This window comes from Labrus mixtus, chromosome 24 (assembly GCF_963584025.1).
Source record: "Labrus mixtus chromosome 24, fLabMix1.1, whole genome shotgun sequence".
NCBI classification, from domain to species: domain Eukaryota; kingdom Metazoa; phylum Chordata; class Actinopteri; order Labriformes; family Labridae; genus Labrus; species Labrus mixtus.
The window spans coordinates 3,159,426-3,186,226 of record NC_083635.1 but is presented as its reverse complement, the minus strand read 5'-3'; the positions used below and the strand labels follow the sequence as shown (position 1 = coordinate 3,186,226).

General features: G+C 42.5%; 2 protein-coding genes across 7 annotated transcripts in view; one reads left to right on the top strand and one right to left on the bottom strand.

The window, feature by feature from the left end:
* LOC132959796 (plakophilin-4-like) overlaps positions 1–10,164 on the top strand; it is a 40,404-nt gene extending 30,240 nt beyond the window's left edge. For 3 of the 6 annotated variants that reach the window (XM_061032992.1, XM_061032991.1, XM_061032993.1), the window contains exons 11-23: positions 274–487; positions 2,549–2,732; positions 3,952–4,069; positions 4,402–4,596; positions 5,010–5,183; positions 5,305–5,455; positions 6,230–6,422; positions 6,549–6,633; positions 6,738–6,764; positions 7,426–7,555; positions 7,669–7,800; positions 7,919–7,992; positions 8,094–10,164. In XM_061032992.1, the coding sequence (XP_060888975.1) occupies positions 274–487; positions 2,549–2,732; positions 3,952–4,069; positions 4,402–4,596; positions 5,010–5,183; positions 5,305–5,455; positions 6,230–6,422; positions 6,549–6,633; positions 6,738–6,764; positions 7,426–7,555; positions 7,669–7,800; positions 7,919–7,992; positions 8,094–8,351 (1,935 nt within the window). In that variant the 3' untranslated portion in view covers positions 8,352–10,164. The remainder of the gene's footprint in view (positions 1–273; positions 488–2,548; positions 2,733–3,951; positions 4,070–4,401; positions 4,597–5,009; positions 5,184–5,304; positions 5,456–6,229; positions 6,423–6,548; positions 6,634–6,737; positions 6,765–7,425; positions 7,556–7,668; positions 7,801–7,918; positions 7,993–8,093) is intronic. The other 3 variants (XM_061032994.1, XM_061032996.1, XM_061032997.1) reach the window with 3 other exon arrangements.
* A 48-nt stretch (positions 10,165–10,212) lies between these two features.
* Positions 10,213–26,341, bottom strand: LOC132959798 (kinesin heavy chain-like). Its single transcript, XM_061033004.1, has 26 exons — positions 25,631–26,341; positions 23,522–23,609; positions 22,972–23,045; positions 22,347–22,451; positions 21,814–21,862; positions 21,645–21,700; positions 21,398–21,485; positions 21,142–21,266; positions 20,952–21,056; positions 20,720–20,868; positions 19,611–19,759; positions 18,152–18,333; positions 17,940–18,008; positions 17,617–17,823; positions 17,359–17,508; positions 17,081–17,278; positions 16,239–16,356; positions 16,062–16,138; positions 15,876–15,985; positions 15,642–15,743; positions 15,503–15,563; positions 13,593–13,664; positions 13,397–13,501; positions 12,649–12,865; positions 12,453–12,560; positions 10,213–12,246 (listed from the first exon to the last, which is right to left on the bottom strand). The coding sequence occupies exons 1-25, from the start codon at positions 25,754–25,756 to the stop codon at positions 12,475–12,477; spliced, it is 2,868 nt and encodes a 955-aa protein (XP_060888987.1). The 5' UTR covers positions 25,757–26,341; the 3' UTR covers positions 10,213–12,246; positions 12,453–12,474.
* Positions 26,342–26,801: the final 460 nt, after the last annotated feature.

The following is a 26,801-nucleotide window of genomic DNA, read 5'->3' as shown; positions in this document are numbered from 1 at the left end:
TCTTCTGAGGGACTGACTGTTGTCTTTGTAGTTTGCTTTTTTGTTGTTTCACACATCAGGTAGAAATCTGTGAAAAGATGAATACAGCATTTCTGTTCTTATTATGACGACAGGAGGCCAACCTGATGAGCCGGGTTTGTCTCTTAGTAGAAGTTAAGTGGGAGAAAAAGTGCTTTGTTTAACCTACAGGACTCTTCCACATCACTCAGTTCTTCTTTCATGGTGAATGTGTGTGTAGTTTAGTTTGTGTGTAACTGGGTCCCTGGTTTGCAGGTGTGTCACCTCGGAGGGATCCAGCACCTGGTGGATCAGCTGGACCACAAGGTGGCCGAGGTTCAGAAGAGCTCCTGTGGGGCCTTGAGGAACCTGGTGTACGGCAAAGCCACCGACAACAACAAGGTGGCGCTGAGGAACTGCGGCGGCGTGCCCGCTCTGCTGCGGCTCCTCAGGAAGACCACCGACAACGAAGTCAGAGAGCTCGTCACAGGTAGGTTTAGTCTGGTTTAACTGAGGGGCCGAGAAGCTACAGATGAAGACCATGAACTCGCTCGAAAAATGTTGACTGAGGGGCTCATTCTTCGTAGACTTGCATGCAGTTCGATTTGTTTGTGCAACCAGTGGAGTCTCCCCCTACTGGACAGTAGAAAGAATGCAGGTTTATGAAAGTTACACTTGCTTTACTTTTGAATCCAAAAGGCGACGTCCATGTTTAAAGCAAGATTCAGTTTCTGTGAAGAATTTAAAAAACAAGCGATTTTTTTTTATCATCTTCTTTATCTTGCTTACAATCTTCTTCTTTGTTGGTGCGTTGCTTGTGTTTTTTTTCCTTCACATTACTGCCAACAGTTTTTTCATGCATAAGAGAACAAATGTATTGTTAGAAATGAGTGTCAAACAAAACAAATGTCGCTTAAAATAACACAAACATCGGAGGCCAGAAAATAAAAGAGAGACTCATTTGAGATTGGAGGAAGTAACTCACTGCAGCTCTCCGTTCCTGTTATCTGTTTTATATGCAAAATGTTTATGTGGGAAATCATCAAAAGCTGGTGTCTACACATTTGCATCCATATACATATAGTAGTGTAGTAATATTCTATTAATGAGCAGCAGATATTGTTTGAAAACAGTCCTCAGAGTGTCCTAGATTGCTCCAGGATTATTTCACTGTGGCTAAAGCTGTCTGGAACAGTTGGCAAAAGAAACGGAACAAAACAAAACAAAAGCATCCAGCGAGCCAGACAAAGACATGCAGCCCCTTCACTTCTCTTCTGTGGGGAAGTTGTCGATATAAGACTCTTTTTTTTTTACGCCCAGGGAGGTAAACTGAGGTGAAAGAAGCCCCTCGTGTTGACAAAGAATAGTCGTCTAAAGTAAGAGTCCACGCGATGAAATCCCGCAGTGATGCACGTGGGCGTCTGCCTGCTCGTGAGCTTCATTGGACGAGTGTCGGTCTGTGTCGCCGTCTGACTGGCTGCCCGGCCCCCGGCCGCCGTGCTGGCTGGTTGGATCTGTGTGGATCTGTGTGTCGGCTGTTCTGTGGGAGGTGAGAGCGTCAGTGGCTCAAACACTCCAAACTCAGTGTTGACAGCAGATCTCGGCATAGTCATCGGGACAGATGCTCCGATAACGTGGTTTGGAAACAGGATGAAGATCTGCAGCCACACACACACACACACAGACACACACGCGCACACACACACACACACACACACACACACACACACCAGGAGACGTGAAGCTGCTAGACGGCTCAGATCTGTGAGAGAAGATGAAAGTGTTCAGTTTGTTCGAAAATATTTGGAAAGTTTTTTATTTTTCAAGCTCAGATCAGGACTTTGATTTCTGTAGCTGGACTCTGAACTTTGTTGGACCAATAAGGCTGCAGATATTCCACTTCTCCACCTTGCTCTTCCTTAAAGCTATAATACCGATTGTTAAGCAAAAAACCTTCGGATTTAAGAAACATCACTTTGCTTTAACAAAACATAAAACTGCTTCCTGTCCTCTCGGGTGAAGCTTTTTTTTCTACCTGCCCGCATATGTTCCTCTCTTTGTGATTGAACAGATCTTTATGATGTATTTATTTGAACATTCACTTTGTATCTTGTAGCTTGCAGGGAGCAGCGAGGCTCTAACACTGCACTGCTTTGATTCACACCCACGTTTCAAATATGTGCCAAAGTATACAGCTTCTGTCTTATCCTCCTCAGAGTTTTTTTTTTGTCTGTTTTATTCCGCTCTTGTTGGTTCTCAAATGCTGCTTTTCATTTTATTATTGTTCTGCTTCTACATAGGCATGATAGACTGTGAAGGTTTAATACTTTGTAAAACAGGACGCTTTATGGGAGTGATATCATTTTAAAGAGGGAGATAAAAGTGAAAATATAAAACAGGAGACATCACAGTTTTGAAGGCAGGAGAGACCCGATGACAAGAATGATAGATTTCAGCATGACTGTTCAGTGTGTCCAAGCCGTGAGAGAGGTGACACCTCTGCACACTAAATGACTTATCTTATTTGACGCCCCCCCCCCCCCCCCGCCAGGCGTCCTGTGGAACCTCTCCTCGTGTGACGCCGTGAAGATGACCATCATCCGCGACGCTCTCTCCACGCTCACCAACACGGTGGTCATCCCACACTCGGGCTGGAGCAGCGTCTCGCACCGCGACGAACACAAAGTCAAGTTCCAGTCGTCGTTGCTGCTGCGAAACACCACCGGCTGCCTGAGGTGAGCAAAACAAACGCACCCTTTGTTAATGAATGTTTGACTTATTTCCTCTTGAGTCCTACTTTCAAAAAAATGTAAACTAACACAGTGGAAAAAGAAATACTGACGTTTATCCACAACTCATGTCACATCTCAATGAAGAAGACGTTAACAGTGTCAGGCGTGTATTCAGCTCGTTAAATGAATGCTCGTCTGAAATGCGAGGATGACTTCTGGATTGATTGGTGCTCTGTGCAGCTTTTTATTGTAATGATTGTGTTGAAGCACAGCACATCATCTCCATCCCATAATCGTCAATAAAAGTGTCTGTAATGGAGATTTGATGCAGCTTAAGCACGCGTATGACCGCATTAGTCTACTGAGAGAAATAACAGAAAAAGAGAGAGCCGTGGCTCTTTAAGGTCCAAACCCCGAGATGAAGGTTGAGATTCATTATCTGCACATTTGAGATCCATAAATCCTGAAGAGCAGCAAGCAGCTCTCTTTATAAAATCTCAGTTTAAATGTACAAAACCTTCTCTTAGTTTAACAAACTACAGGCGTCTTTGTTAACCATCTCTACAGAATACCATCCCTGAAACATGATAAACAAAACAAACAGAATCTGTTGAATGATTCAGACAGTTTGACTTTCCCATCTTGCTCTCTGATTGGCCCGTATCTCTCCTTAATTAAAAGAATCCATCCTGCTGTGTGGAGACTCCCCTGTCATGCTGCAAACTGGCCTTATTGAATGGATGCCAGTCTCTCTTTAGTGTCAGGAGCCAATCAGGACAGGTGTGTCTCCTGAAGTCTGTACTTGTAAAAAAAAAGGCGTTTGCAATTCAATAACTTCAACTTTAACCTTTCAAACAGAACAAGTTTTGATGATGTCATAAAACGTCTCCTCACACAAACTGCTGGTGATTTGTCTCCTCAAAGAAGGAAGATTTATTCGCTCTGTGCTGCAGGGAGCTGTGCAGCCTCCAGCGTCTCTAAACACTCACACCGTGGCCGTATATTGGATGGTATAGAAATACATTGTGGGAGTCTTGTGCAGACCTCTCGTGTCAGCTCTCCATGAGCGGCGGCTGCAGGCTCTCATTGGAGGATGGGCTACCTCCTTTGCTGTATCCGGGCAGGTTTTTTAGCCACCCTGTGGGGGAATCCACACACTACACCTCATTCTGAATTTGTGTGTGTGTGTGTGTGTGTGTGTGTGTGTGTGTGTGTGTGTGAGGAACCTGAGCTCAGCCGGGGAGGAGGCGAGGAGTCAGCTGCGTTGCTGTGAAGGTCTGGTCGACTCGCTGCTTCACGTGCTCAAAGCCTGCGTCAACACCTCCGACTACGACAGCAAGGTGCAGCAAAAACACACGCGCACACACACACACACACAATTTGTTATACACACATACATTCCCAGGAGACTTGCCCTCACATTTATCAAATCCTAACACAGCACAGCCAAATGATTAACCTTAAAAGATGACAATTAATCATGTAGTTTTCCAGATGGGAGGTGAGGGTGAAGTATTAATTGGTGTTACTTGAATATCTTTAATTGCAGCATGGTAAGCAATGGATGCATCTATGCTAACATGTTCTGTAAGCTTTGCTGACGACGTCACACTTCAGAGCGCTCTTGTGACCTCTGATGTCGAGAAAGTTCAACGATAATCTATTTCCTCAGATCGTGGAGAACAGCGTGTGCACCCTGAGGAACCTCTCGTACCGCCTCGAGGTGGAGATGCCCTCCTCCCGCCTCCTCGGAAACCAGGAGCTGGACACCCTGCTGGGCTTCTCCTCCCCCGCCAAGGAGCTGGACTACCTCTGCTGGGGCAAGAGGAGGCGGGGCAGGAAGAGGGGCGGCTGGCCCGACGACAAGGTACAGACAGTTCCAACCCTCAACTCTGGTCATGAGCTTTGATAGTGACCGAAAGAATGAGATCAGGGATACAAGCTGCTGAAATGAGTCCTCTGAAGGGTGTCTGGGTTCAGCCTCAGAGATAGGGGGAGGAGCTTGTTGAAGAGCTGTTGTTCCTTTTCATCAAAAGGAGACAGTTGAGGTGTTTAGGGTGCCTGATTAGGATCCTCCTAGTCGCCTTCCTGTGCAGGTCTTCCGGGCAGGTGCAACTGGAAGGAGACTCCGGGGTTATTCACCCTTCTGTATATAACGGTATCAGTTAATTATTTGTTTTTCCTTTTATGAGGAGCAAAAATCAGCCACGTTTTGGTCTAAATAACAGGAAACCTTGGATATGCAGAATTTATTCATGCTGATTGTTGTTTTTCTTGCAGTGGGACGGTGTGGGGCCAATCCCAGGTTTCTCTCAGTCTCTGAGGGGGGCAGAGCTGCTGTGGCACCCCCTGGTGGTGAAACCGTACCTCAATCTGCTGGCCGAGAGCTCCAACCCGGCCACGCTGGAGGGTGCCGCCGGCTCACTGCAAAACCTCTCTGCAGGGAACTGGAAGGTAAAAGTCTTCAGATATTCAAGTTTGTATCGTTATTGGATATCTTGACATATTTTTTTCCTTTTGCAAAAGAAGAAGTTTTTATGTCTACCACAAAGAAACTGTGTGTGTGTGTGTTTAGTTTTCAGCCTACATCCGAGCGGCGGTGCGTAAAGAGAAAGGTCTGCCCATCCTGGTGGAGCTGCTGAGGATGGACAACGACAGGGTCGTCTGCTCCGTCGCCACCGCTCTCCGAAACATGTCGCTGGACGGCCGCAACAAGGAGCTGATAGGTCCAAACGTGCACACTGAAACACACACACACACACACACACACACACACACACACACATACACACACACACACAGCTCCACACGTGCACACACACTCAGTAAACAGATTGATCAGTTGAACTGTGAAAAGATCATCTTCACACGAGTTAGGAACAGCTTGTTCAAAGCAAGTTTTTATGTCACATCACATCGCCCCCTTGTGGAGAAAAGATGCGTTGTCACACAGAAAGTCAATGTAATTAGTGGTGATGAGAAACGCCTGGACTAATAAAGCCACATGAATTATCTTCATATATTTAACATAATGTATTATTCTTTTATTTAGAGACCCTAAACGAGAACAAACACAGTTTTATCACAGCCAGAAAACCAAACACAGAAATAAAAACCAGAATCTAAAAAAATGTTTTATGCCCTTTATCCCCTGCCTCAAGTAACCACCATGGCACCCGACCTGGAAACCCTCAGCAGGCATGAGCATCCCCACTCACATCATCTTAGGTTATAATGCAGGTTACAAGGATTTATATCACCTAGTCCTAAAATCAAACAGAACTTATTGAGCAAGTGTATCCTTGACTGCACTACCTAAATCTGTAGGATTATAAAATAACTGGAACAAACCTTCGAACCAGTGTTTCTATGAATGCATCAAATTTATTCATGAAGAACACTTAAAAAAAACAGCATCAGCACAGGAAGCTCTAAAGAAGGACAAAAACAGTAAAAGGGATCTGGTAAAAGGTAACAAGGAATGTTGTTTTCTCCTGCAGGAAAGTACGCCATGCGGGACCTGGTGAACCGGCTCCCCGGCGGCAGCCCCACCGTGCTTTCGGACGACACGGTGGCGTCGGTGTGCTGCACGCTGCACGAGGTCACGAGCCGCAACATGGAGAACGCCAAAGCTTTAGCAGACAGCGGAGGCATCGAGAAGCTGGTGGACATCAGCAAAGGGCGAGGGAAAGGGTACGAGAACAGACGGGAAAGTTCATGTGGGAAATCCGTCTTCAGGGTTCTGTGTTTGACACTTTGTGATGTAGGAACCGTCTTCATCTGTAAAGTTCAGCGTGTGTGTGTGTCTTCATGTTGCAGGTACTCGATGAAGGTGGTGAAAGCTGCCGCTCAGGTGTTGAACACGCTGTGGCAGTACAGAGAGCTGAGGACCCTCTACAAACAGGTGAGAGTCCGCAGACACAACAGGACCACTGTGTACTTTACAAAACAAAGACTCTCTTTGTCTTTTAGTTTGAAGCTTTTTTAAACACAAAGTATTTCTCTCAGTCAGGAAAGAACTGGAGAAGAACCCGGGTAAGAATCGTTTGAGAATGTTTGGATTCAAACATTAACATCAAATAACGTTACTCAGGAGTATAATATAATAACTTATATCATTTTATATAATATATAAGCAGCTCAGTGCTGGACAGAGGCTGTGCTACTGAATGAGTGAGAGCAACGCAAAGCAAACATTCACAGAGCTTCAACGTGTTCATACGTTAGCAGAAGTGAATCAGAGACATGTTCAATAATCGTATTATCGTGAAAAAATAGGACTTCTTCTTGACTAATGTTTATATCTGATGATGTTATGAGCTTTTTAAATATACATTTTAAACCATTTTAACTTTTATAAACTGAACGAGTCTTAATCCAGTGTAGGTTAGAGAGGTTCAGCAGATTTTTAAACACAATCATCATCAATTAGACACTCAACACCAGAATCTCCATCATTCATTAACCTGAGAACAATACATTAACAAGTTAACACATTATAAAACATGAACACCTCCTCATGGTCTATATGTAATCATAAGAATAAAAAACATTGTTTGTATTTCCTAACTAATAATCCTGATTTATGAAACAAACAGAGTTATGTGTGATATTTAGCTTCTGCACTTTTAACAGCTGATAACTGTGTGTGTGTGTGTGTGTGTGTGTGTGTGTGTGTGTATGTGTGTGTGTGCAGGACGGCTGGAACTACACACACTTTGTCACTCCGGTCTCCACTCTGGAGCGAGACCGCTACCTTTCACAGCCGACACTGCCCACCAGCCCTCTGCAGATGTCCCCCGTCATCCAATCAGGTGAGAGAACCGGTGAGTGACATGTTGAACAGATTCTGTTCGTGTCCAAACCCCAAAAGAGAAATGAAAACTTTCAGTTATAACAGAAAGAGAACAAGTCGTGGTTTTTGTCCTTTTCTCCTTAGGTGGAAGTGCGACCTCCTCTCCGGCGATGCTCGGGATCAGAAGACACAGCTCCAACTATCAGAGGGCGCAGTCATCTATGCAACTCGACACGTATTATGGAGACAACAGTTTACACAAACGGCAGTACACAGGTTGGAGTAGATCACTCTGTAATGTGGCGTCCCTCAGAGACCAATGATTAAATCTCTTTTCTTTCATAAAAGACAAACTTTTCAACAAATTTGTGTTTCTTCTTCTTTCCCCCCTCAGGGTCTGAGAAGAAAACTCCGTATTTCATTGGGACATATTCTTCTCAGTCAGGAGAGGATTTGAGAAGGTCCCAGGTAAGAAACATCAGCAGCAACAGAGAAATACATACACTGTTCAGATTCAGATTAATAGTTGTAAATAAAGTCCTAATAAATCCTGATACTTCCTCTTCCAGCACACAGAGCCATTTTATGACGAACCCGACAGGAAGAACTACAACAGCTACAGAATGTACCTGTCGTCCCCTCAAGGCTACGGAGACGAGCCCTACGAGGACGAGCCGGTCCACCTCACCCCGCCCTCCCCCGACGGCTACGCCACCCAGTCGCTCCGATTCAAAGCCAACACCAACTACGTGGACTTCTACTCCACCACGCGGAGGCCTTCAAACAGGGCGAACAAGTTCACCGGCTCCCCCGACTCGTGGGTGTAGAGACAAAGTGGGCGTCGCGTGCGTCCGGCTCAGTGTGTTTCTGTGGGTGTTTGTGTGTGTGTGTGTGACAGGAGTGCACTTGTGTGTCTGGGTGTGTGTGTGTTGGAGGTCGAGGGTGCATGTGGATGTGTGTGCATCTGTGTTGAAACTGTGCTGAATGACCAGGGCTCGGTTTGCTACATGCAGCTTTTGACTGAGTGGCATCATGTGCACAATAATGCAGATAAATCATCTTTGTTTTTTTCTGCAGTCAAATGGAAGACTTTGTGGAGAAAATGTTGCAGTGCAGTTTTTGACCACAGGAGGGCAGAAAAACCTACAGCTAAAATCCATGATACGATATTGGCTGTTTTTATGGCTAATATGCGAGCAAACAGCTGCCTTCTTGCAGCTTTGATCATCTGGTGGGAAAATGTTCCACCACGTTTATGGTTATGCATGAAGTGGTCACGCTGGATTTTCTACCTAAAAAAAGTGAATTTGATCCTGGCTCTGGTGAGAATAATCATTGTCTGTCACTGTCCTCACCAGCTGCTTATGGTTGTAATTTGTGAAGCATATTAGATCAAATTGAGTGAAATTTTACTGAAATTAACTGTCATTATTCCTGCGGTATGACGATAGGACACTGCTGAACATTCACTTTCTATAGTTACTAATAATCAGACAGCGAATCTCAGCTCTTCAGCCTGTTGAGCAGAACGATAGTCCTTACAGCAGTCTGTTGTTCATTCATTGCACATCTTTAAACCCTTTGCTCTCTTTGATTTGAGCTGAGCTCTTTTTGCACATTTATCTCCGACAGCTTTGCACATGCCAAAGTTTAGATAGAAACAAACATGTGAGGAGCAGGTCCTTGATGACAGAGTTGCAGACGGCCACCTCTGATGAGCAGTGGTCTTTCACACCTGGACTCGTGACTTTTAACGATTCTCACTTCACACCCAGGTGGACAAACGACCCACTTTTTACTCCAACAGCCTTTTATAAGTCCAACTAACAGGCCGTCAATATCTAAAATAACATGAAGTTCAGTTAACAATCACTACAACGCTCATTTTTTTACTGTTTTGATATTTCAGTATGTTCAAGAGTAGAAAACGTTTGTCAGATTTTTCCAGCTTTATCTGCATTATTTTGAACATGAAAGTGTCTGAACTGAACCAAGATGAGCTTAGTCAAAAGGTGCCCTTGGAAAAAAGAAACAGCCCTAACGTTGTTGTTCAGCGGAGTGTTTGTGAAGGTCAACTGATATCATGTTTCTCTGCAGTAAAAGTGTGCAGTTTGTTGGCTTTATGACATAAATATCGTTCGCCAGCATCTTCATGATCACGAGAGAAAAACCCTGGGACAAATATTATAATAGGCTGAAGGCTACCACCAATCTGAGATAAAAGTCGCCATTGTTGTTGGTAATATTTGTTCCAGGTTTGGAGAAGAGGAAGTCACCTTAAAGAGAACCTTTAAAGACTCAGAGCACCGGGGTTACACCTGTAACCTGTGCTCGTCTGTATGTTGGCTGAAACGTGCAGTATATCATAAAACGTGAAAATGTGACAAACATGTGAAAACCTATTTGTACAGATGCAATGGTTAAAGCGTCCTGTTACATTGTTGTACTCAATATGTAGAACTTTCTATGTGATTGTGTGAAGAAGATTTTTCTATTATTTATGATTCTTTTTATTAATTTCACCTGTGACCTGACCAAAATACCCCATCTGTCTGTTCTGTCCAAAACTGATGATGGTGACGATGATGTGCAATGTTACAGAGGGAAATCTATGTATAGGGATTAAAGATTATATCACGACCGCTTATCGAATCGTGTCTTTTTTAGCACCAAAAAAAAAGACGATGATGAAAGTTAAATAGATTTATTTTTATTTGCTTTAATTGCATCAGTCGTAGATATATTAAGAGTTATGATTCAACAGCCAAAAAAACTAAAATAACAAAATGCAAAATGTACATCTGATGAGGTCAAAGCCCAGAAAATTCCTCCTTATCTTTCCCCCCATGAGCATGCTGTGAACACAAGCTCGAGTCCATGCAGATACATTCATGAATACATCAGCCGTCCTGCACGCTCCAAACAGCCCAAAAAACAAACGCAGAAACACAGAATCGTCAGCCTCAGACGTGATATTCTTTAGCAACATTTAGTTGCCGTTTGTATCACAGCTTTCATCGATAAAGGAGATAATATTGTGCATTCAGAAACATGCTCAAGTGGCAGCACAAAGGAAAGCAGCACAGACATGTCGTACGTATATCTTTGATTAAAGGGTAACATTTTGATCCGTTAGTATTTGATAGAAATGTCTCTGAGGATGCTGAACAAAAGGAAGTCTGTTATTCTGAAGGCACGAGGTGTGGCAGAGTGAAAAACAGACTCTTCTATGATTGGTCAATAGAATTTAATCTGATAACTTCTAATTCAAGGGGAATTCCTTCTTCTGTCACCATCTGTGCTTTTAAGGTCTCTGATTGGCTGATCAGGAGCTTTACAGAGTGATTGCAGATTTAAAAGGAGATTTGTGAAAAACGTTCTTCATGCTCCTGAACCTCACTCCTACTGTCCTCTGAGTCCTGGGATCACCTGATTGGCTGGTCAGTGTCCCTGTAGGACTACAGTAAAGATACAGTTATCCTGTCTTTACAGCAGCATTATACATTCTATTCATTCAAATAATACTTACCGTAATTAATCAGGACATTCATTACATTCTGCCTCCTACTGAACAATATCTCTGCAGGCGGCGTGTTTATTTATGAAGATTTAAAGTGTTTGTTTTTGGATGATTGTCACCTAAAGGAAGACGAACAAAGTGAACTGCATGAATATCTAAAAAGTGAGAAAAACGTTTAATATGATATCGTTGCAGCCGTGTTTTTGTTGGCTCAACGTCTGCAAACAGTGAGGAACTCAGGGGCTTCAGCTGCTGTGACACTAACGGTTAAAAAAAGTGAACATTTCAGGAAATATTCATGTCAGCTTATTTTGTTTAGAGTCAGACGCGATGATTGATACGACTCTGCTGTCTGTGTGCTACAAAGAAAGCTACATCTGGTTAGCTTAGCTTAGCATTAGGACTGGAAACTGCTGACGTGACTCGTTCCAAAGGTGAAACAGATCCAACCCTCCAGTTATAAAATCAAAGTTCTGGTTTATTGGGGGTTATGTGCTGGGATATTTCTTGTCCAGGTGCAGAGACGTCCCAGCAGAATAAAACAGAGAGGTTAAGAGATGCTAGTGAGCAGATTACGTTCATGTTATGACAGCGCCAGGCTAGCTGTTTCACCCTGTTCCCAGGGCTAAGCTTATCAGTTTTCTCAACCTACTCTTTGCAGGATATTAAATGTTGAACTGTTTCTTTAAATCAATAAATGCTGGTTAAAGAAAAAATATATAATCTAAAACTCGACCTCAGCTCTTCAATCTCTTGAAAGTCTTAAACATTGAAAGACCAGAAAGAAAGTGCTCTAAAATCCCACTGGCTAACCTTCATATTATAAATCTTCCTCCCTCACACAGAAGCTCAAGGCCTCATATATAAATGTGTCACTTGAAATGATCCAACAGGATACATCTTTATCAGAATAAATGAAATGATTTGTTATCAGGAAAATCTCAAACACTGGTTGGATAAAATATTTGTTCTTAAAATCATAATTCAGGACATCAAGCAGAACATTTCTTAAAAGAGGCCTCTGACATCAACATTCAGCAAATTAAATATGTTCACATGACAGTATTTACACCGTGGATGTATGCTTCTCGGAGTGCTGACAGTCTGTTGTGATGGCCTCCCATTGGTGCTCCAGCAGGAGGGGCGGGGCTTGTGGTTTCCAGGTGAGGCAATGGGCATGCGTAGAGTCATTAATGGTCTGTCTGAGAGAGGGAATAAAACATTTTAATACATAGTATGCATGAAAGCATCAGACAGTTTCAAAGTGCTTTAACATATTTGAATTTCACAGATAATTAGAAACAAATAAGAGAATATGTCAGGAAACAACATAAAAAACACATTTAAAAAGCACAAACAACTTGAGAAGGCTGCAGGAGAGAGTGAAACTTCACTTCAGATTACTCACAGTTTAACTTGCTGATGTGGATTTAGTTGTGGGTGTAGACGCCTCCGGCTCTAATGGAGCTGGTGATGGGCGATGACAGAGGGTGATGTCCCGGCCTGATGGGCTTTGCTGCGGCACAAAGAAACAAAATCGTTAATTGATTGAGTCAAATTATTTTCTCTCCTGTCCAAGTCCTGAATGTGAACCTCCACCTCACCGATCTGTGCCGAGTAGCCCCTCCTGGTCATATTCTTGGCCCGCACGGCTTCTTTGATGCGGTCCACCTCCTGCTGGTAGCGCTTGCGGTCCCTCATGGCGTTCTCCTTGGCCTCCTTCAGGGCGTTCTCCAGAGCTTTGACTCGCTCCGCCGTGGCTCGCAGACGCTTCTCCAGCTTGGGCAGCTCACAGCGGAGGTCGGCGTTGTCTCGGACCAGCTGACGACAGCGGTTGGAAAGTAACTTAGTACATTTATTCAAGTACTGTGATGTCATTTAAAGGTAATTTACATGATTCATTGGTTACGGTAATAAACTTGATTAGCTAATAAAATAATATTCTTTATAAGAGATTTGACTTCTGAATATTTTTGGTTTGTTATGACAGAAAAATAAAGATTTGGCCCCTTTGTTATGTTTTTAATGTGTAGTTGAGGGCGGCAGTAGCTCAGTCCGTAGAGACTTGGGTTGGGAACCAGAGGGTCATCAGTTCAAGTTCAAGTCCGACCATTATATGGAAGTTGGTCTGGTAGCTGGAGAGGTGCCAGAGCACTTCTTGAGCACTACCGAGGTGCCCTTGAACAAGACACCAAACCTCCAACTGCTCTGGAAGCCCTGAAGCCCCAGAGTAAACCAGAGTTTCCCTCAGGGGATTAATAAAGTATAGTATAAGTTATTTCTGAATTGAAGTTTTTGTTTAAACCCTGAAGAGATACGATTGGTTGATAAGTCACCGCTTCATGTCTTTACCTGCTTGTGGACCTTAGTGAGCTGTTCCAAGTTGTTCTCCAGGAAGGAGATCTTCTGTTTCTGAGCCACGTTTCCGAGTCCCTCCTCACAGTCCAACTCTGCACTCTGAAACACACACGCAGGTCAAAGGTCAAATGTAAATCTGGCCTACTCTGAAAGATGATTAACATGCACACAAGAGGAAGGGGGCTTGTACCTTCTTGACCCGGGTGGTGAGGTCCTGGACGAAGAGTTTGCGCAGGTTATGAAGAGTCTGCAGCTCTTTGGCCTGAGAGAGGAGAAAGACAAAGATTCTGATGGTGAGAACAAAACCAAAGCTGACCCAAGGCTCCCCTCCTGGATGCTACCTCCCACTCTCTCTCTCCCTGACTTCTGACTCTGTCCACCATCCTCTCTCAAATAAAGGCATATGAAAAAAATAATGAGCGATAAGGTTGAATCGAACCCCCTATCTAAAGAAGTCAGAATTATATCACCACCTGTCCATCAAGCTGAGCTATCAGTCAGGCAAGCCCACTGCATCAACATTAGATTATAGCCTGTCACTTTTTTCACCTTTTTTTCCATGTATGAATGTATGTATGATTTTTTTTTCCGACGGTTAATTAATAAAATCCCAATTAAAGATTTCTTCCTTTTTCCACTGACATGAGAAAATCCCAGCTTTTTAGTTGTGATTGTTTACTGGTCTTAATGCACTGGTTTTCATTTGAAACATCGTCTGCTGTTGAATCTTTTCATTTGTTTTCAGACTTTAATCACGTTAATCAATAATGTGTTTTGTATCACAGGGAGACTTTCTCTACTCTTCACCTCATTAAGTCTTTTATTTTTGTAAATGTTTATTTGTCACAATGTTCACACTGAATCAGTGTAAAGAAAAACAAAGACTGCAGGTGTTCCATAAAATCTTTTGGTCAAAGAGATCTTCAGGTAGACCTTTTGTCACTGAGTTACACATCTCTTTTCATTTTCAATCTTTGTTATGAGGACACTTTTCATCTGTCTGAAGAGCGTCAAGTGCCAAGACTCGGCAGACTCTGGAGATGTGACTTGAACCCTCGATCAAATCCCTGAAAAGTGTCAGGATATGATTTAGTGTTTATGCTAATTAGCTGTCTGACTAATAGCTCAGTGTGATGGGCCGGTGGAGATATGATTCTGACACCTTTAGATTGTGGGTTCAATCCCCACAGAGGAGGGTTTAATAAAACACTATTTAGGTTTGCCTAATAAAAATAATAACAACATATATAACAGACAGCTTTTATTTGAAGCATTGACTTTATTTTCTTTGTTTTTACTCTATAGAGAACACAGATGAACTATGACTCTTTGTGCACAGCAAAGCAAATGGCTCAGTGAGATTGGCAGCTGACTAGCGTTTCTTGTTGGTTCAATCCCAGCAGAGTACTCTTTGGTTAAAATGTTTTTTAAGGTTGCACAGATCAAAGAAAACAAAGAAAAGAATAAAACAGATCTGAGAAAGTGGAAGTTTTAGGTTTCTTTTCTTGTCAAGAATCAGTGAAATATGATGGCTACTGTTCAAAGTTAAATCTTTAAAAATACACCTGAAATTAACATAATTAACAATAGCGCATGGAGGTAGAGGCCAGTCTCAGGTCCCAAAGGTTCTGAGTTCAAACCTTATTGAGACAGTGGATTTTGAAGGCCAGTGTGCAAGAGAAATTTGAAAACCTCTTTGAAAAAGATGTGATTGGGACTCCAGTGGAAGTGAGTTCAAACCTTTTTGAAGAGTTCTGAGGGCGACTGTCCAAAGAAAAGAGTGAAAACCTCAAAGACACCTCTTCAAAGTGTCTTCTTCTACAGCTCAGGGAGATGGTCAAGTGTCTTACAGTCCAAAGGTTGTGTGTTCAATCCTTACTGCATTAATTTTTTAAAGGCTAGTGTCCAAAAGAGATGATGAAAAGCTCTCAGAAACAATGCTGCACTGTTTTTTATTTCATGTGCCATTGCACGTTAGTATGGCATACCGCCATTATGGAAACCACCGCCCATTTATCAGAGGAATCTCCCCCACGGTTTGGTTTTTCGTTCAGGTAGTGTAAGTGGTAAGTGTTGGGGGGGGGGGGATGAAATACTCACCACAGTCTCCTCGAGGCCCTTCAGATCCTCTTTGGCCTGCTCCCTCTGATCATTCAGCAGTCTGGACAAAAAATGTGGATGAATTGAGGACACACATACTAATGAATAGTGGAGATGTGATGTGTTAGCTGGTACATACATGAGCTTCTGTAGTGTTGCATCTTTCTCCTGCTCTTCATTTTTCAGTTTGTCATAATCTGTCATGAGTCTCTCCTGCTCCAGTAACAGGCCCTGGTTCAAACTAAAAGGAGGAAAATAAAATGTATAATGTGGCCAGAGTTAATGTTGCTGTCTGCTTGAGAGGATAAAATCGTGCACTTCTAATTGAAGTAGTTTATGATTGTAAATAAATGAATGAATCGTGTGGACTTACTCTGTGAGCTCGTCCATCATCCTCTGCTTGTCTTCGATCTCATCTCTGAGGCGGCTGAGCTGCTTCTGGTGAGCCTCCCGGTGGTTCTCCAGCTGCTCTTCCAGAGTTTTCTGGAGATGAAAAAAACGGATTACAGACAATACAAAGTGTGTTTGTGTGTTTTTTTAAGTTGTAAACTGTCCTCACCTTGATGTCCTCGTCTCCATCATGTCTGCCGATGTCCTCCTTCTCCTTCTCCTCTCCTGACATCTCATGTCTTTTTTCTGATGACCAACAAAGATGTAAAACTGTCTAACAAGATGTTTGAAAGGCCTTTAAGAATAAATAATATATGATATGTTGTTTTTGTTGTTGTGTACTGACCATGAGCCTGCAGTTTGGCCAGCTCCTCGGCCAAACAGTCCTGACTCTCCTCCAGCTGCCTCTTCTTCTGCTCCATGTTCTGCATGTAGTCTGTCAGAGACTTGATCTTGGCCTGGTGCTGTACAAAGAGGAGACAAAAACCTTTTTTATTCCACTTGTAAAGAAAAGATCAGTCTTTGCCAAACTAAGTGGAACAAGTGAGTGTTTTTTTTAGGGCTGGGCACGTTAACGCGTTATTTTCGCGTTAACTCATTAATTAATTATCGCCGACAATTATTTTATCTCGCATTAACGCAGTTTTTATTATTTATTTTCTTATTGTGAAAGTCTGTTGCTCACTGGCTTTTATTTTGTAAAATTCCATCGTGAGCGAGCCTAGTATGTTGCTTACTGCTGCGCATGTCTGCTGCGGCGCTCACAGGAAAGAGGAAACAGTGTTGCCAATTTGGCGACTTTCTCGCTAAATCTGGCGACTTTCCAAACCCCCTTGGCGACTTTTTTTGTCAACAGCTACTAACGACAAATCTAGCGACTTTTTCTGGTGTTATTGGAGACTTTTTTGGTGTAAGAAACTGACGTGAAAGCACGTATTGCTCTGCAGTTACTGTGCTCAACGAGCAGCGGGTGCTGCCGTGAGCCCCTCCCCCTTCCAAAAACAATGCGATTAATCGTGATTAATCACAGGAACTCATGCGATTAACGCGATTAAAACTTTTAATCGTTTCCCAGCCCTAGTTTTTTTATTTACAATGATGTCATTTTTTATTTCTTTTCTGTGTGTGTGTGGTGGGGGGGGCAATGAAGCTTAAACGTAATCATACAACATATTTAGTGATTGTTACCTGGGAGATGAGCAGCTGACAGGACGCCAGCTCCTTGTCATTGGCCTGAATCTTTCTGTGGGCGTCGGCCTGCGTGCTCTCCAGCTGTTTGCTGCGGTTCACCAGAGACTTGACCTCAGACTTCATTTTGCTGATGTAGAGCCGAGCTACGGTGAACTCCTCCTCCACCGCTGAGCCGTTCCCCTTTGACTCTGAGGACTGAGGATGAGAGGGAGGTTACAGACGTTGAGAGTGTGAAAGATGTGTGTGTGTATATAAATGTGTGTGTCCGTTCTCACAGCTGTCTTGACATCACTGGTGCCGATGATGGCGCCGATGTCACTGAGGTCTCGTAGCAGCAGGTTCAGGACCTCGGTAGCTCTCTTTCTCTGCAGACCGTTCAGCTCCTGCAGCTGACTCAGCTCCCTCTGCACCGCTATAAGCAACGCCTGTCCAAAACACACACACACACACACACACACACACACACACACAAACGTAAAACAATCTGTATGTTTCTGCAGAACTCAAGATGCAGACTTTAAACATATCTGTACCGTCTTGTGCTGCAGCTCGTCTGCCAGCTGCAGGTTGGTCTGATCTCTCTCCTCCACCTCTTGGCTCTTCTGGTCGTAGTTGACGGCGAGCTCCTCCAGCGCCTGCAGCACCTCCTTCACCTCCTCCTTGGCCAGCTCGTTCTCCGTTTGCAGCCGGCACAGCTCCTCCTGGATCTTGTCGTAGTCGCGCCGCGTAGATGCCAGCAACTGGGAGGGACGTGGGGTCAGAGTGAATTCATACAAAAATTATCACCCTTATGAAATCCATGTTTAAATGAAAATACTTGATATTTCTTTTGTATTTCATAGGCTGAGAGACAAACCTCTTCTTGGTCCATCATCTGCTCCTTGAGTTTCTCAGCCAGCTGACTCTGTTGGTTGATCTCATCATCCTGTGAATTATTACAAGAAAATGACATCAAGTAATAATAAGAATTGAGAAAATGAAAGTATTTGTATTTAGTTTGAATCTTTACGCAGGTTGTCTTCAAACTGTGCTTCTAATGTTGTGTGTTGTCTTTGAGTTTAGTCTCACCTTGTCATCCAGCTGTTTGTACAGGGTGCTGATGTCCTCCTCGTATTTGCTCCGCTCGTCGCCGGTGACCGAGACGCCTCCTCCAGCCGGCGGCAGGTTATCGATGATAGGAGTGTTGTCATTTGGCTCGATGCTCTTCTGATCTTTGGAGCTCAGCTGCTCCTCCTCAGGAACGTCCTCTCCTGAAACACAGAACAGGAGTGAGCTAGTTTTGACAATACACAACAACATCAAAATTGTACTTAATTGAAGTTCTTGAATAAATCTACTTTCCAAAAAAGAGAAAAAAGTGGCCCAATGTGACATGACAAGAAACTTAATGTTTGTGAACTTTCATATATCAATCCATTTTTATTCACTTAGCTCCAAATCATAAGAAAAGTGATCTCCAGACACTTTACAATAAGAACAGGTTCGTACAGGTTCAAGCAGCAGTTTGAAGCTGTAATGATGACTGACTTTATGACTGAGACAAAAAGTCATCAGCAAACGAGAAGGAGTGAAATGGTGAAGAGCTGCTTGGTTTAAATGTCTCGGCATATGGCGTGAGCAGCAGATCAGAAACACTGCATCAGCAAAATGTGTGTGTGTTTATAACAGTGTGTGTGTGGGCCAGTGTGGTGTGTGTATTCACTTTGTAGGCTTTAGAGTCTGAGCCTGTGCTGATCTGTTGAGAAGGAGGGGGCGTTCTATCTGCAAGTATCCGCAAGGGGATTAAAAATATAAAAATTACAATGTGCAACGAGAGAGGGAGAGAGACATTAAAGTGAAGAGGGAGAGAGGGAGAGAGGGAGGCAGGGAGGCAGGGTTTCAATGGTTACCGTGCAACAGAGATGGAAAAAAAACCAGTGAGGTAAAGGAGTCACTGCAGTCTACGAGAAGAGAGAGAGAACTAGAAACCAAACAACACAGTGAAAAGCCCCTGACAGTGTGTTTAAATAGTAAACAGGGTAGGTGCACTGTTTGATGATGTTAAACCTACATTGAGGTTTGATTTTTACTGCTTTGTAGCTCAAATGTGCAGCACATTTCCAAGGTTTCATCTGACAACTAAAACATTTTGCCCTGTCTAAACATTAGTTGTATCTTATATATTGTGTTTGTTTGTTAAACCTAGAAATGACTTATTTCCTAAAAAGCTTTGCAGGCATGCTCTATCATTAAAAGATACCTCATTAAAACTTGACATAAATAACTTGTATGATTTATCCATGAGAGCACATCATGGGCTAAATTTGTTGCTGCATGTGATGACCTTTGATTCAATCCAATCTGATTAAAGTCGTGCATTAAATGCATTTTTAACATAATGTGCAGATGGGTAGCACATAAAATGATTCAGCATAAACTGTTTCTGAATTGTGTCAAAGTAATGTCTCTAAATGATGATAAATGGTAAGAAGAACTGTGTTTATGCCTCTTTAAACTGTCGCCCACATTGATGTGTTCTTTTTCTCACCGTTCCTCCAGCGGTTGAGTTCAGCCTCCAGCCTCTGGATGATGGTTTTCAGGCTTTTGTTCTTGTCCTTCTCCTTCTCATATTTCTTCTTCCACTCCTCGGCAGTCAGCTCCAGGTTCACCGACACCGTGTTCTTGATGGTCTTGGCTCTAAAAAAGTGACATTTGTTTAGAAGTTAAAAAGATACAGCTCATGTACACAGCTATTTTCTCTTATTGTTTTTTTTTAAACATGGAGTTTAATGACATTACCAGTAAATGTCTGCAGAGGTCATATTAGCCAGAATGACAACACCCGTGAGCTTTGCTTATTGTGTAGCAATGTTGTAAATCTAATTTTAATTTGAGTCTCTATTTCATTTCCTCTGAGTGTCTTTCATCAGAGGGCAAATGGCTGCACAGTAATCACTCATCAGTCGCCCCCCTGACATTGCTGCTGCTTCAGAGTTTATTACAAACTGTAAGCACTTTGAACTTATTGCCCGACACTCAGAGACAGTTGTTACAGATGGATTTGAATCACTGCACACACCACAAACACAACAGGCTGCTCACACACATTTGTATTAATCATAACAAACAGGGAAAATAGGAAGGATGGGGGATTTGAAGAAAAACAAAAAACAGGGTGCTAAATCAAGGTGTGGAAGGATCCTACAGACGGATCTTTAAATAGAGATAGACCCAGATCCACAGTGGGAAACCTAAAGCCATCTGTTGTCTTGTTGTGAGCACTTCTGTCAGCTATAGTCCTCATGAGTCACAATCACCTACACACACACACCTCGCTGTTAGTCTGCTTTTGATTCAATGAAAGAACTCATAAACGTTCTGTAGTATTTAATGGAGCAGCAGTTTGTCCCTTGCTCATCACATTGACACAAAAAGGGAGTTCAACCTTCAAATGGCAGTCTTGTTGTCCATTTTTGACCATCACATTTCTAAATTATTGATTATTTACTGTTTTACAAAAGAAGAAACTCACTTTGTAAAATTACATTTCTGTCCAGAGAGAAAAGGAGCAGCAGCAAGTTTTGCTGTTATTTGAAAGGTGTAAAGGTCATTTTGAAAAAGGAGAGGAGAAGTCAAACATGCACAGGTAACAGGTACCTCTGTCCAAACATGAGCGTTGACTTGGTTTCGGCCTCGTTGTAGACAGACGGCGAGCAGCAGATGATGATGGTGGTGCGGCAGTTTCCCCCCAGAGAGTCCTGCAGGATCCGAGTCATCTTACTGTCTCTGTACGGCACATGCGTTTTCTAAAAATAAAAATATCCGTCTCATGAAGCGCATTGGAAGAAGTATTCAGATCTTTTCTTTAAAAAGTGTTTTATACTCTTACTGTTCCCTCAGCCAGAGCTGAAATGACGTTTCCAAGCGCTGACAGCGATTTGTTGATGTTCTTCGCCTCGTCCAGCACAGCTCCCTCCGCTCCCGTCTTACTGACCTGTTCAAACCAATAAACAAAGATATCACATCAACCCTTTAATTCATAACACGTCAGAGTTCTCATCACACTCCATCACCATTACCTTCTCGCTGCCCGCCAGGTCCACCAGGTAGAGCTTCCCCGACAGCTTCTTCTCCGTCTCCATGTTTTCCTGCTTGATGTTGATGAGGAAGATGCTGTGGCTGCGAGAGCTGTGCTCGTTCATGTCTAGAAAACAAGGATTTTACTTAATATTAAACATACGAGACAAAGCAATGTAAAGGATTTTAAATGACTCAGACTGTAAATACATTATAAATACTGTGGATAGATTGATGTTAAAACACAGAGATACTCACTAGTCACTGCCACATGGCGGTTTGATTTGCCCTCATCGATGACGTCCATCACCTCCTCTGGGCTCGACACAAAGCGCTCAGTACACCCCTGATACACAGAGTGGATTTAGTTGTTACACCAGAGTAATGCCACCTTTAGAGAGATCAGGAATCTGACTTTGTTTAAGTTTGCCCCAAAAGCTACATGGAAGCAAAATGAATTTCTATGTATGACCAGCGAACATTAACTGAGGTAGAGGTTCCTGACCTTGACATAGGGCACTCTGTTTTTGTCTTCATGCACAGAGAGGTTGGTCTTCGACACTTGAAACAAAGCAAAGCACACCACAGTCACGTGCTGGTTCAAATAAAACACTCCAATAATCCCCTTAATTCATTTTAAATGTTGTAAATTTCAGAACAACGATTCGTCTTACCGTCCAGCAGATCTCTGATTTTGTCCAGGTAGATTTCAAAATAGGAAACCTGAAACATACAACAGCAGATTAGATCCTGGCGTATGCAACAAATATATATAGCTAAAACCAAATGAACATAATCCAATACTGTATCCCGTTACATGTTTACTTTATGCACCATCTTCAGCTATGTAGATGTCTCTGTCCCAGCCTACAGTTTGTGTGTTTGAACCTCTTTTAACCACAGTAGATTAGGTCCAGGTGTATGTGAACAATTAAAAAATAAGGAACCAGCAGGTTGCAGCTGATACTAGAACAAACTGCTAAACATACAGGAAACAAAACGTGAAACTTCTCTGGAATTATGAAGTCATAAATTTGCTAGAAAAAAAGAGAGGAACATCAGAATGATTATTTTGTCTTCTAGGAGACATATCTCAGAGAATATATGTTTAATTTCTACGTGTAAATTCACTAGTTTTTCTGTGATTTTTGTCTTTACCTCAGCTTTTCTGAGGTTTGCACAGTGACCAACGTTGTTACTTCTTTACCTTGATGTGGAACTCCAGGTTCTCGTCCATGGAGTAGATGTGGTCGAAGATGTCGTGGGCGATGCGAGGGATGATTCCCATCAGTTGGGGGTCGTGCAGTTTGCCCTGAACACAATCAGCGGACATTAAGCAGATTTTCTAATGCTTTGAAAAGTATGAATTTTGAAACTTCTTCAGAGGAGTTTAGAGAGAAATGGCAGAGTTCAAAGGTGTGGAGTAATGTAGAAGCAGAGAAGAAGAAGGTTTATCATCAAAGCTATCATCGGGGATTATAAAGAGGCTTCAGGCTGCTGTCTCGGTGGATAAGTCTCCTATCAGACGTAATATATACGTAGGATAAATGATACTGGATGCTGGAGAGTCTGATTCTACTTTTGAACTTGAAATCTAATTAAACAATTTGCAAAAACTGTCTTTGAAACTGGGTAAACGTGGAGATCAAAGCTGAGTCATCGTACGATCTTGATTGGATTTAGTGTTGGTGTTAAATCTGTTACATAATGCCTGCTGTGCTCTGATCCTCTGACTGCAGAATAAAGGTCTAATAAAGGTCAGTGCCGGTCGTTATGATTTATTCATCCACAGAAGCTGTAAGGGAGGTGAAGAAGCTAAATGAGTCTCTCACCTCCATGGTGTGTGTCTTCCCGGAGGAGGTCTGTCCGTAGGCGAAGATGGTCCCGTTGTAACCACCCAGGACATCTGGAACACGCAAACACCTTTAAAGCATGACTGCCACATTATATCAAAGTACTGTTACACTAGCATAAATGTGTTTCCTGACCTTCAATTCTACAAGTGAACACAAAGAGCATGAAAGCATATAACTAACTCAATAATGGATGTTTGATTTTAGTATTGCAGTAAGTCAAAGTACAACTTTTATAAATATTTCAGCATTATCGTCCTATCATTAAAGTTTTCAAATAAAGACAAAGTCCTTTTCCATTTAATCTAATTAAGTACGTAGTCCTCTAAAGTCAAAGTCAACCCCAAGTCATCAAATAAAGTGTCAAATCTACAAATCCAGAAAGTGTCAGGTCCTTGAATCAAGTTACAGGCAAGTCCGGGGGGGGGGGGGGGGGGTTAAGTAAGTGTTGAGCAGATATACGTTAGATTACAGTTACATAAGAACAATGTTACATCACTTCATTTCCAGCACGTTTCAACCTTCGTACCTTTAACGATCTGTTTGGCACACTGGTCATACACTTGTTCCTGCGACGTGTTGGGGGGCAGCACTCGGTCGAACACGTACGGTTTAGCCTGTTCCAAAACCAACACAGAACATAATTAAAAAGATACTGCAATGTGTTACATCTTTAAAAAAAAAACATGCTTAAATGGTAAATATCTGAAAAAGCTTTTCTTTTGTCAGACTGTTCTAATAAATAAGACATAACGACCTGAAACAAGGCAGAGAGGGAACATTTCAGCACCACAGTTGGAATAAATCACACAAATTTGAAACCAAATAATGATATTAAAAACATAGATAATACTTAATCAACATGGCACCTATCATTGATTTAATATCCCTATTTTACTGCCTTTTCTTTGACTATTTCAGAAAATAATTTGAAATACTGATATACTTGATCGACTGCCTGTTTCTCACACTCTGGTGTCATTAAACTAGACGTCCTAAATGCTCCAAAAGCTTCCAGGACCCCCCCCAGTCGGACCATCCATCACTCCTCCTGCCCTTGTCAAACTCATGACTCCGTCTCTCATGGGGATTTGAAAGCAGCATCCCTCATGCAAAAAGCAGCTCTCAGCACTATAAGGAGCAACAGCAGCACTCTGAATCCGTCTGAACCTCCAAGATGAAGAAGGAAAAACTACTGACTAGAGCAGAATGGGAGGCTACGGCTTCAGTAATGTGTTTCTGCAGTTTGATGGATGGTAGGAGTTAATTCCTGGGATATAATGCAACAGAAGGAATGGTGCAGGGTGACTGATCTGCATCAATATTCTGTAAAAGGTTAATGTCTCGTCGTCTGTTTGGTGGCATAGAAATTTCAGTAAGTAATTTTACAGAGGTTACAGATTAGGTTGACAAATTGTAGGTGTCAAACTCAATCAACAATTTCTGTTTTTATGCAATGATTTTTCTTTTCTTTGATGACAGGTAGGAAAAAACTAAATCTAGGACTTCTCAGGTGTAATAACAGGCAACAGACAAATCTAACCAAAAAGACAAATGACCAATTTTGGGGCGAGGGGGGCACTGACAAGAAATAAACCTGACTACAGTACATCCATATAAAGACAAAAAAACTTGTTCAGACTGGTCTCTCTGTTCCTTGGAGAAATTAAATAAAACAAGATTTAGGTGGCGTATATAGTGCATCGAGTTCTTGCAGTAAGTGTGAGGTGTTCTTTGTTAGCTCCACCCACCATGGATTCCCAAGGGTCGGAAACAAACACAAGGCCTTATTGATGTCCTCGCCACACTGCACACAAAAGGCAGCGTTGTTTCTAGATCTACACACTGAATGAAGATGAGGCCTCCTGAATCAGCACATTCAAAACAGGGCTGAGTCACTGTAGGTGTAACCTTTGACTTCTGAACAGCTTATATATACTTACACCCCTAAGTGGACTTTTTTTAAACACATTATTGAAATGCATAACAACATAGCTTGCTCCTGATTGGCTCATTAAGAATCACTAAATACTGAAAAATACACGTTTACCTCTTTTTTTCAACATTGTCATGGTGTTGTTGTGATTAAACAAGTACAAGAAATACTTTATAATTGAGCAGCAGAATAGAAAAACACAAAGAGATGTTTTGTTCATCTATGCACAGAGTTCACAGTATTTACATATTTTATGAACAAGCAGAAGCCTGTCATGCTGCAGTAGAACTTAATGTCGCTATTTTTAGAATGAGGTTTAAAGTATTGTAATGCATGTTTTGCATCGTTTCTGAAAGTTGTTGTTTTAAGCTTGCTTTCCTAAAACTGTTAACGCTGCTGTAACCTTTCTGTAGTTGTATTTAGTACAATTTAAGCCTTTATATAGTATTATATGAATAAGCCTATACATGCAGTTTCTAGTTTCAATTTTTTTGTGTAATACTACATGAAACAAATGTGCTGCTGCTATGACGAGCATCTAAAATCTACCAAAGGACTATATTGTTATTGCGCAATTGGCATTCTCATCTCTCTGCAGAGCTCCAGGTGACTTTGTTCCTCACTGCAGTGTTTGTTTTCTCAGCTCCACACACATGACAACACTAACATGATCACAACAAACATTGAACACTCAAGACTTGCCGTTATGACCACCGTGTCGTCCTCCTTGAATTTGGGGATGTATTTGTCTCCTCGGTTTATTTCGGACTCGTTCAGGGGCCTGAAGCGGCACATCACCCTCACCCCGCACTCTGCAGCATCCATCATGTCTGCTGCTGGCTCTGTTTACACCACCTCTCCAAAAAGATGCAGGTGCAGAAAAAATAAACAGGTCCAAAAAGGAGGATGAGGCTATGCTGTGTAGGGTGGTGACCAAACTATGGTTCAGGGACCTCTCCCTGGGCCTGGAAGACGCTCCTTAGGTCCTGGGCCAAGTGAGTTCAAAAATGTACTTTAACATGGACTGAAATGGAAATTAAAGCGGAAAAAAAGTCGTGCTTCCTAGTTTCCTCGCAGCAAAGGTATGGAAGCTCCTGCTTTATCCGATGCGCAACGCGTCCTTCAACCAACCCGAAGATCTCCGAGTTTCCTCGGCTGCGCCATGGCCGAACCGGATCCACTGCAGCGCTGCGTCCCTCTGACAAGATCCAGACCTGGGTGAGCAAGCCTCCCTCTGCAGCGAGGACACCGACAGTCGTGCAAAAACACCAGCGGAATAATCTCAGTTCACGAGTCTTAACGGCGGGGGCGGACTCGGTGGGAGCTGCCCGGTTTGCAGAGGGAGAGCTCGGAGAGGATGCGCAGAGAGAGCCGCATCGTCCTGTCTCGCAATAAAAGCGCGCGCCCTGCACGATGCTGCGGCGCGTGCCCGCTCCCTGCATCAGCACCACCATCACAAACACGAATTCATCTGTTTCCAAAGCTATTTTATCCCCTTATTTCACTTGATTTCAACATATACTCTTAACTTGTTTACTCTACTACAGTTTTATACAGCTAAAGGCCATAATATCGTTAAGTTGTAGACTAACGACAGCCAACAAAGTAGAGTTAAATTATCATATATCTTTATAAATCAAGCTTAATTAGCCGTAGCTTTATCATTTGTAACATTATATCATAGGCTACTTAGTTTATCAAAATACTCTTAATTTACTGGACATATTTTTTATATATTTTTTCATGACAAAGTAGCCTTTACTTATATAAAGTTAAAAAGCCTTAAAGCACTGCCATTGAAGATTATTTAATGCAAAATGTCCTAAATTACCTGCCAGTTTCATAGAAAGTTGTTTCTCCTTCAGAGCACTTC

Excerpts from the sequence above, each read along its gene's own strand:
- LOC132959798 (XM_061033004.1), bottom strand. The coding sequence starts at position 25,756 with ATGATGGATGCTGCAGAGTGCGGGGTGAGGGTGATGTGCCGCTTCAGG. Across the intron at positions 17,279-17,358 it reads CCAGTGATGTCAAGACAGCT|TCCTCAGAGTCAAAGGGGAA; the intron begins GTGAGAACGGAC and ends TCTCATCCTCAG. Across the intron at positions 15,564-15,641 it reads GCAACACTACAGAAGCTCAT|ACTGCTGAATGATCAGAGGG; the intron begins GTATGTACCAGC and ends TTTTTTGTCCAG.